Source organism: Rhineura floridana, chromosome 18 (genome assembly GCF_030035675.1).
Source record: "Rhineura floridana isolate rRhiFlo1 chromosome 18, rRhiFlo1.hap2, whole genome shotgun sequence".
NCBI classification, from domain to species: Eukaryota; Metazoa; Chordata; class Lepidosauria; order Squamata; family Rhineuridae; genus Rhineura; species Rhineura floridana.
Window position 1 is genome coordinate 535,956 of NC_084497.1, and position 10,788 is coordinate 546,743.

At 49.6% G+C, this 10,788-nt stretch overlaps 1 protein-coding gene across 4 annotated transcripts in view; it reads left to right on the forward strand.

The window, feature by feature from the left end:
* Positions 1-9,622, forward strand: part of SEMA6B (semaphorin 6B) — a 209,976-nt gene extending 200,354 nt beyond the window's left edge. For all 4 annotated transcript variants that reach the window (XM_061601183.1, XM_061601179.1, XM_061601181.1 and 1 more), the window contains exons 14-17: positions 528-668; positions 2,764-2,841; positions 3,717-3,775; positions 6,009-9,622. In XM_061601183.1, coding sequence (XP_061457167.1) covers positions 528-668; positions 2,764-2,841; positions 3,717-3,775; positions 6,009-7,018 — 1,288 coding nt within the window. In that variant the 3' untranslated portion in view covers positions 7,019-9,622. The remainder of the gene's footprint in view (positions 1-527; positions 669-2,763; positions 2,842-3,716; positions 3,776-6,008) is intronic.
* Positions 9,623-10,788: the final 1,166 nt, after the last annotated feature.

Genomic DNA, 10,788 nt, shown 5'->3' on the forward strand with positions numbered 1-10,788 from the left:
GCGGTTGGTTCCTCAAATGCAGGGAAAGGGGCCTGTGGGGGTCCAGGATCTGTAAGTCATTTTGGCTCTGTCTACATACAGAAAGGCAGGGAAAGCTAGTCCATTCGGCTAATGGGGCACTGCTCCACCCATCTCATCCAGCCCTCGCTTGCCTACCTTCCTTACTTAAAACCAGTCCAGGGGGTAGCATTGCCTATCAGTTTCCTCCTCCTTAGTCTCACTGTTGCCCCTTGCAGAACTCAGCAGGGCGGAGGCAGCAGGGACAAAACAAGAATGAGTTGGCTCCGCCTCTCATTGCCTCTGGCTCCGCCTCCTGTTTGGACTCCCTGCCTTCAGCCCCGCCAGTCCCAGTGGGCACCAGCAACCGCTGTAGAAAGGAGCTCCTTCCTGATTCTGCTCAGTGAAGGGCTCTGTGTAACGCCGTAGGCTGTGCGTTCTCCCAGCTGATTGTTTCAGCCATTGATGTGGATTTGCTCCCCTTTTCAATGCACCCCTCACTTAAGCTGTCATCTCGGTCTTTCCTTCAGGTGTGGCAAGGACAGTACAGGTGAACGGAAAGTCCTGGGCATGGTATTAGACAAAGCCACCGGGTCCTTGCTGCTGGCGTTTCCTCCCTGTGTGGTGTGGGCCCCCGTGGCCAGGTGCCACCAACATTCCGGCTGCATGAAGTGAGTCTTTGGTTTCTCTTCATCTGTGCTAGGGCCATAATCTAGTCCCTGACTGGTAGAAAGGGAAGAGAAATTAGATTCAGTTTGCATTGAGAGGTGAATCTACCTAAATTGCGTTTTCTGGGGAATACAAAGAATGTGAACCAAACCACAGCCGTCTTTTGGAATAGACATCTCCAATGGAGGTTGCCTTGTAGCCCCCAACCTACCCACTCTCCCAGGCTTACCTGCTGGTAGCAGCAGCTGCGGCAGCTCCTTATCTCCACGCCACCCCAGTCAGTTGGATTCGGCTCTTCTTTACTTGCTCACGCTCTTACGCTTGTCCAGAGCTTGTCTGTGCATAGAGTTATTACTATTATTATCTAAAATTTATTCGACACCTTTCTGGCAGGACAGCCTGTCACTCTAGGCGACATACAAAGGGATAGAAATACAAAAACAACATCAAAATATAAATCAACAGGTACATAATAAAAATACTGTTCACATAAGACCGCAAAAATCAGACCACCCCCTTAGCCACCTAACTGTGGCATGTTCATTCATCTGACTGTACAAAAAGCCATGTCTTCAACTGCCTCCGGAAACCCAAAAGTGAAGGGGCTAAGCGAGTATCAACTGGTAAAGTGTTCCATAGCGTGGGAGCTGCAACGGAGAAGGCTTTAGATCTAGTACCACTTAATCTGGCCGCTCTGATAGATGGAACCACAAAAAGTCTAGTGGCTGAGGACCTTGTACGCCGATCTGCTCCAAGAAGAGAGAGTTTGTTCTTCAAATAGATTGGGCCAGCATCAAAAAAGGACTTATAAGTTAAAGCTAGTATTTTAAACTTCACCCGCAGCACTATCGGGAGCCAATGAAGTTCCCGAAGGATTGGGGTGATGTGTTCCCTCCTATGGCAGCCCTTAATGAGTCGTGCCGCCGCATTCTGGCCAAGCTGAAGCCTACGCAAGGTTCCCAAAGGGAGACCAGCATATAGAGCATTACAGTAGTCCAGACGGGAGAGAACCAAGGCACTGACTACAGTTGGTAAAAGATGCTTTGGGAGGTAGGGGCAGATTTTGCGAATGAGGGACGGGTGGTAGAGTGCAGTCCGACAAACTGCCGCTATCTGAGCCTCCATCGTCAGCTGGGAGTCCAAGATGACACCCAAACTACGGACTTGGTCACTCAAGTTGTGGTCAAGTGGCCAACTGAACACCTGTAAGGTAAGAGTTGCCGCCGGAATCCGTGTTGCCAACTCCACAACAGGATGAGAAAAATCCCAGACCAGAATCGAAACCTGAAACAACTTCTTCCATTTCTGCCTTTACTGACTTTGTACTTGCCTATTGATATGGGTAGGTGAGAATTTCGATTCAGTTCACATTTCAAGCTGAATCGATGAAATTTACTCTTTCCGAAACAATCTGAGAACCAAAACATGGCCATCCTTTGGAATTTGTACTTATCCAAATTTTGCAATGTGCTTCTCCAACCAAAGGACACTTGAAAAAAATGCATGTGTTAGGGGGAAGTGTGCGTAAAAATCAATCTATTTGAAAAAATGACATTCAACAATGCATGATATTAGGAGTAGTTGCTTGCAGAAATGTGTGTGTGAGTCAAAACTGCAGGCAAAAGGGTGTTTGTTGGGAGAAATTTGCTCTAAAATGCTGGAAAATGTTCATGGGGATTCTTTTTTTAAGAAAATCATAAGAAATGTGGAGAAGTGAATTTGAGACTGGAAAGAGAAGAAAATGTGAGAGCCGGAATGGGCAGATCTTTCCATCGCTGCTTGTTGATACTCTTACATATGGAAAATTTGAAATGAATACAAAGAATCCCACTCTCTCCCCTTCCCGCCTGCATAGACAGCCAATTTGTGCAGATTGCTTGTGCAAACAGTGATAGGGGTAAAGAAAGTTGATAAAAATACAAGCCCTTCCTTTTAACAAAAAATTACTTTCTCAACAAACAATTATAACCTCCCTCTTTTCCCGCTGCACTTGCCACCTGCTGCTTTTCCCGGCTTTCAGGGTCTTCTGGTCCTCCAATGAGTTTGTTTGGGCAGCCTTCCTCCACACTCACACTCTGTTCCCTCTCTGCCCTTTAGAAACTGTTTAGGGAGCCGTGATCCATATTGTGGCTGGACGTCTGAAGGCTCCTGTGTTTTCCTGGAACAGAGTACCAGGTAATGCCAGGTGGTGTAAGCATTCCTTGGTTGGGGGGGTGGGGGGATGATGGGGAGGAGCTCTGATTCTTCCTGACCACACTAATACCGTAGGGCCCACAAATGTACGGGCTCATGTGGATGAGGCACACTGTGGATGGATTTATGTGGACGGGGTGTATGTCTGTGGAGGGGACGCATATGGTTTTTGCTACACTCACTTTCAACTAGCTGGGGATACCAGGGTTTAGGGATGGGGGCGAAATTCAATTTCGTTTGCATTTGAAACCAAATAGATCAAATTTGCACTTTCCAGAACACTATGAGAACTGAAACACGGCCATCCTTTCAAATTTGCACTTACCTGAATTTTGAAATGCAGTTCTCCAGCCAGTTTTTACAGAAATGCATGTATTAGGGGGGAAATGTGCTATTTGCTAAGGGCGGTATATAAATGCAACCAAATAAATAAATAAATAAATATATCCATGAAAATAATATACAAAAATGCATCATGTTGGGAGAAATTGCTTGCGAAAATGTGTACATCAAAATTGCGGGCAAAAATGTGTGTGTTAGGAGAAATCTGCACCAAACACACTGAAGAATTTTCATGAGGATTTCTTTTTAAATTATAATAATAATTCCAACTTGCAAATGGCTGTAGAAATGTGAAGGACTGGATTTAAGACTGGGAATATGAGAAATGGAGGGAACTGACATGGACAGATCTTTCCATCCCAATGTGTGAGAATGGAAAGGTAGCTAACCATTGCAGAAGTTAATAGAGGTCATTTTGTTCTCTGGTCTTCTGGATCAGGCCCACTTAATCAAAACCACCCTTCCTCTTGAACTAACACTGGTCTTCCCTCTCTCCATTCTCGGCCTACCTGCAGGGTTGCATTTGAACAAGACATTGGCGGCGGCAAGACCTCTCACCTTGGTGACTGTGAAGGTATGTGACTCGCCATCGTTCCTGGTGCTGCGGTTCGGGTGCACCATAGCATGTGAAGCAGAAGAGTCTGCAGTTCAAATTTCACTTCCACCATAAACTCACTAGAGTCACATCCACACCATACATTTACAGCACATAGGTTCCCTCTTGCAAAGAATCCTGGGAGCCGTAGTTTCTTCAGGGTGCTGGGAATTGTAGCTCAGTGAAGGGGAAACTACTTTCACAGGATTCCTTGGGGGAAGCCATGTGCTTTAAATGTATTGTGCAGATGTGACCTCAGGCTGCATCCACACCACAGATTTAAAGCACATTCCTCCCCCCATACACAACAAATATGGTTTGTTGAGGTTGCTGGAAATTATAGCTCTGTGAGGGATAAACTACAGTTCCCTGGATTCTTTGGAGGGTGGGGCATGTGCTTTCAATATGTGATGTGTGTTCAGCCAGTCACACTGACACAATACATTTAAAGCACATTTAAAGCACTTGGTTTCTCCCAAAGAATCAGGGGAACTGTTAAGGGTTCTGGGAATTGTAGCTCTAGAGGGTTAACTACAGTTCCAGGATTATTGGGGGGGGGCAAGCTATGTGCTTTAAAAGTATGGTATGGATGTGATCTAGGCAGCCTCAGGGAGGGCACTGTTGGCCTCAGTTTACCCAGATGAGACTATTCAGGGACACCCCTATCAAAGGGAAGCCTACAATTGGCACCAGCATACTGGCCCATGAACCCCAGGCGGGATCCGGACACCTTGCTTGGCTCTGCCCTTGGGGCCATTTCTACTGCCGCTTGGGTGCTCATCCAATGGTGGTGCTGCTATGGCCACTAGGTTCCCTCACCTCTTGCTGGCTTATTAATAAGGACCAGGTCCTAGCCACCCCACTAAAAGCTGTGCACCAGTATAGGAGGCACCATTAGCTGAAGGTGAGTGGTCCCAGTTTGCTGAGTGAGCTTCGTGGCTGGTTGGTGGGGATTTAAACCCCAGAGTCCTAGCCCGACACTCTAACCCGGAAAGGGGGTGGGGAACTGTGGCCCTCCCAGATGTTGTCAGACTTCTACAAGACTGCCAATCACCAGGGATGCCTTGAGGTGTAGCCCAGCAGCCTCTTGGAGCGCCACAGATTCCTCGCTGCTGCTGTAACCGCTGCACAGACTGTATGAACAAGGAAATAAGTCCCAACAGAACAAGAAATGTAAAAAGGAAATTGGGGATCCAGAAAGGAGGGGGGGGAAACCCTTATTGTTGACTGCCTTGAACGATATGTGCAAACTCTAGGCAAAGGCTAATGGCAAAATCTTGGAAGACTAAATAAAAACAGTACGTGTGGTAGATAACACAATAGAAGCAAGTTTGGGAAATACCATCAAACGTGTTTGAACGGAGAGTCTTCTTCAGTGGTCAAACAGTATAAACAGGAACACAATCCAGCAGACAAGTAGCAGCTGACCAAATCAAAAATAACACCACCAATTGGAGCTACAAGGAATAATATGGATTAATCTCTTGCATAGCGCTGGGCCAGAAGTTCGATTCGGCTTGCATTCGAAGCTGAATTTATCGAATCCCCTTTTTCCTAAACGATACGAGAACCGAAACTCACAGCCATCCTTCAACATTTGCACTGATCTGAATTCTGTAATGCCGTTCTCTAAGCAAGCAATGTTTACAAAGAAATGCATATAATAGGGGAAAGTGTACATAATAATGAATATATGAGTGAAAATAACATACGAAAATGAATTTGTTAGGAGAAATTGCTTGCAAAAAATGTGTACATTAGTCAAAACTGTGTACAAAAAGTGTATTTATTAGGAGAAATTTGCACTAAAATGCTGGAGGATGTTCAGGAGGATTGTTTGGTAGAAAATCACAGATTGCTGCAGAAATGTGGAGGACCAAATTTTAAGACTGGAATAATGGGAGAACCAAAACTGGCAGTTCCATCCATCCCTAATGTACATACAGAAAATGGTATCCAACTATATTGGCATTCTCAAACCATCCTACCAAACTGGGACGAATATATTAAGATTATTCGGCTATTAGGCCTTCCAAAATATCTCAGTGTCTAACTACTGCACGGTGTTGGCTTTTCCAAGATTCCTCTGGAACATTCTTTGGCTCCAGGCCTGCAACGTTAGTAATACATACCGGCCCAGCAACCCTCATCTCTGCTGTTGAGATAAACTCCTCCTGCTGCCACAATTTAACTCCCTTCCCTTCTCTCCCAGGGCTGGTGACCGAAAGCTTTGTTGACGAACCGGATGGCCTGGTCTCGGTGAACCTTCTGGTGATTTCCTCCGTGGCCGCCTTTGTCATCGGGGCCGTGATTTCGGGTTTCAGCGTCTGCTGGTTCATTGGGCACCGCGACCGGAAGGAGTTGGCTCGGCGCAAGGACAAAGAGAACATCCTGTCTCACAGCGAGTCGGTGGTGAGCGTCAGCCGGCTGGGCGAGCGGCGCTCTCGGGGGGGACCCGGTGGGCAGCCGGAGAACTTGCTGGCCCCACTGATGCAGAACGGGTGGCCCAAGGGGCTCATCAAAGTGAGCCAGCATGACCTGGATTCGGGGGTGCTCCCCACGCCAGAGCAGACCCCCTTGCAACAGAAGCGGTGCCCCAAGCCGTGCACCTGGGAGTATAGCCACAACCTCATCAATGCCTCCCTGCGCAGTGGAGACCCACCGTCCTCGGTCATCCTTCTCCATGCGGGCCACACCCCAGTGGCCCCCCACCACATCAGCTCTGGCCGTGTCATCCCCATCTGCCACTCCATGTTGATGGACCAAGAACTGGAGGGGGAGTCTGGCGATCTCTCGTTGGACATGCGATACCTGCCCGTCAGTGGTGGCGAGGGGCCGAGGGTGGTCCAGCAGCCACCGCTGCAACACCAGCAAGCACCACCGTCGCACCGACCCAGCGGGACTCGCAGCTCCTACAGTGGCGAGCTGCCCATCACGCCGCACGGCAGCCCGGATCGGCGGCGGGTGGTGTCGGCCCCGAGCGGGAAGACGGGGGATCCTACCCAGTGGAACCCTGAAAAGCTGAACTCGAATAGTAACAATGCCACCAGCAAGGCAAACACACATCTGAAAGGCACGCACACTTTCAACAGCGGAGAAGGCCAGGTGGCTTACGCCCGGGCTCAGCGGGGGCCCACGCTGGGCCCCCAGCACACCCTCACAGACTTCAGCCACCTCCTGAAATATGGCGGCATTGAACGGACTCCCTCCTCTGTCAAATAGGAGGGCCGGCCTGCGGGGCGTGGCTTGGTTTGGTGGCCTCCCTCCTTGGAAAAGGGGCGGGGTTTCACAGTGGGGAGGAAGGGCAAATCAGGAAAAAGGACGAGGAGAGACCCTTGGTCCCACTTGAGGAGGGGGGCGGGGGAAGGACCTGCGCTCCCCTAGGAGGGAGGTGCTGCTTGCGGCAAAAACAAAACCAAGCAGGGAGCGGGGACCTCTTCTGGGTGGGTGCGTGTGCGATTTGGAGTCGTCTTCATCCTGGGGCTTCCTCCTCGCTGGACTCTTCCTTGACTTCTGCAATGCTCCGCCTCCTTTCTGAGAGGTGGCGGGCGGGGGCGTTGCTCCCCCTGCGTTGGGCACAGAGACGGACGACGTCCGAGCCAGCAGGAGTTGGTCGGGAGGTTTGAGGAGGCTGCAGGGAAGGAACTGGAGGCCCCAATGCACCTCCTCTCCCCACTCCCCCCCCCATTCTGGAATGGTTGGGTGTTTGGAGCATGGTGCCAGACAACGAAAGGGATTTTTTAAAATAATAAGAATCATAAAGTAATCAATGACCGGATTTTCTTCCCAGATTTCCATGGAATTTCCTCCCCCCCCTTTTGTATGTAACACACATACACACAGAGAGAGAGACACAGACACACACACACACCCGTGACTACTCCAAGTAGGAATGAATAGTTTGGAAGCGGCTGTTTCTATTGACTGACGCCGGCATGCCAAGGCCTGCCTGTTCCTTTTCTCTGTTTCAACGTGACTGAGGATTTTCTCTACAGGAGACAACACGCCAAGGGTGCTAGCTGTTGGAGCAGGAAGGAAACCGCTCACCAATGTGGCTCTTTCCATCGTCCCCGTCAACGCAGCAGGGCCTAAGTCACTTTGGGCCCCGTTTGAAGTTCAGCTGTGGCTTTTTCTGTTGCCGAATCCTGGGAACGATGGGTCCCAGTGGAGAGTGGTGGCTCCGGTGTCGGTGAGGCAGTGAATCCACTCTGGATTTTAGCCCAAACTTTCAAGGAGCTGCCCGAGGGGGCTGAACCTATTTGAGGGGGTGTCAGCCCCTTGGACAGCGCTTGGAAGTCTGGAGTGGAACAGGAAGAGACTGGTGGTGCAGGGAGTGGGGGAGTGACTGGGAATGAATCCTTCCTCCTGTGGAGAGCCGTGAGATTTGAGAGCAAGGTCCATAACTGGTTTGATCGGTAGAGTTAAAGACAGGGAGGGCTAATCCGTCGCAGCCCTAGCACAGATCCCGGCCCTTAACTGCAATTTCTGAACAACATGCTGTTGCTGTGTGGGGAATCTCTGGACTGGGTCTCTGTCTTTCCCCTACGAAGTGCCTCCTTCTGTGGTCTTAGGGTGTCCGCGATCCCTACCATCTAGAGAAGAGGGTTGTAGTCAGTGCGAATCCTATTCAGAGCAGGCCCACTGACGTTAGGGGACACAACAAACTTAGGGCTTGATTTTGCTCATTTGGACCTCCACTTTCGGAGGCAGTATCTCTCTGAGGCAGGAGAGGCCGGCCGATTTAGGTCGGATGGGGCGCTGCCCCTCCGACCCCAGTCTGCCCTCGGCAGGCCCCATGAGCCTGCCTTCTTGCTTACAGCCAATAAGGGGGTAGCTCTGCCTGTCATTGGCTCTGGCTCCGCCCACCGTTGGTCTCTCTGTTTTCCGCCCTTCCAGTCCCAACACACGACAGGCCCCTCTGCTCTGAGGACAAAACCCCTGTGTGTGGGGGCCTCCTGGATGCCTCTGGGGCCACATTCCACACCACACATTTATTCCACTTTAAACAGTCATGGCTTCTTCCCCCAAAGGATTCTGGGAAGTTGTAGTTGTTGAAGGGTGCTGAGAGATGTTAGGAGATCCCTTCACGGAACTATCATTCCCAGAGTGGTCTAACAACCAGTCCCTCTTCCCAGGGAACTCTGGGAATTGTAGCTCTGTGAGGGGAATAAGGGGGTCTCCTAACAATTCGCAGCACCCTTCACAAACTACACTCCCAGGATTCTTTAGGGGAAGCAATGACCGTGTAAAGCAAAATAACAGCGGAATAAATACATGGTGTGGATGTGGCCTGGATTAGCCACTGAGGAGAGCAGGATATTGTTCTCAGGAGACCTTTGGTCGGATCCAGCGGGGCTCTTTTTTGTGTTCTCACGTTGAGGTCCAAGGGGGAGGCTGCACATTCTTGGTGACAGGGATTCCCCGCGCGAATGGGTGGCTCCTGAAGCTGTGGATTTGGAGAGGCGTTGGGGGATCCCGGGGAGGGTGAGGTCAGCCATTAGGGTTACAAAAGAGAGCTCTGTGGAAAACTGGGTTGTGTTTGGGAGAACTCCATGATGGTCGGTTGCCCTCTGTCCTCCCTGGGGCAATCTCTCCTCCTTACATAGAGAGAGATTTTTTGGGGGGGGAGAAAGCACACTGTAAATAGAGTGTGGAAAGCATGCGGCCTTCTGGGTAACAAGTGGGCTAGCATGACGCAACTTCTCTCTTGACCTTTGCCCAAGCCCACCCACCCCGGTGATTTTTCATCTTTTAAATATGTGCGGGTCCTGCATGCAACAGCAGTACAAACGTCTCTGTATCCCTCTGGAGAAAACAAAGATGATCTTCCTTCCAATAAACTTTTGTTTACAATGACAAGGCTCCCCACCTGCCGTCATTTATTTTCCCCTCTGAAAATAATCTGCTTTTGCCTACCGTGCATTGTGTGACGGGAACAGCCCGCTCAGAGCTCGGACGAACGTCGGCAAGCCTTTAGGAAAGGCAGCACCAAATTGTGTAACTCTGGCTGGGGTGAGTTGAGCACACACATACCCTTGTCTCTAAAAAAAATGGGGGGGGGGATTCAATTTAGTTTGCATCGAAAGGTGAACCTACTGAATTTGCTGTTCCCGGGAAAGTACAAGAACCTAAATGCAGGCCATCCTTCGAAATGTGCCCTTCTCTGAATTTTGCAGTGTGGTTCTTCACCTGAGGAATATAAAGCATGTGTGAAACTGCATATACTGACAAAATAACATACAAAAAATGCATTATATTAAGGGAAATTGTTTTGGGGGGAAAACATATTTGTATTTATGTTGTTTATGTCATTACATTTATATCCCACCTTTTCCTCCAAAGAGCTTGAGGTGGTGGACAAACATGGTTCTCCCCCTCCAGATTTCATCCTCACAACAGCCCTGTGAGGTAAGTTAGGCCGAGAGCCAGTGACTGGCCCAAGGTCACCCAGTGAGCTTCATGGTTGAGCAGGGATTTGAACCCTGGTCTCTCAGGCCCACTCTCCCACTGTAACCACTACACCACACTGGCTCTAGGGGAAATTGCGTTGGAAATGTGCATATTAGGAGAAATTAACATTGGAATGCTGATGAGTTTTCATGAGGGCGAACACGGACGGCTGCGCTCTGCCTCCATAGCCAGAGGCAGGATGCTGGAAACTGCAGGAGTTTGTTAAGGGTGCTGGGAATTGTAGTTTTGTGAGGGGTAAACTACAGCTCCCAGGTTTCTCTGGGGGAAGCCATGTGGTTGAAATGCATGGTGTGGATGTGGCGATTGGATGGTATTCCACTGAGTTTTACTCAGAGGAGACCTGTTGACACTAGTGACCATGACTAAGGGAGGTCCATTAATTTCAGTGGGTCTACTCTGAGCAAAGCCTAGTTGGATATCACCCTTAGGGTTGCCTGCAACTACATCCTACTCGAGGTAGACCCATTGAAATGAATGAACCCAAGTTTGTCAGTCCGTGAACTTCAGTGGTTCTGAGTAGG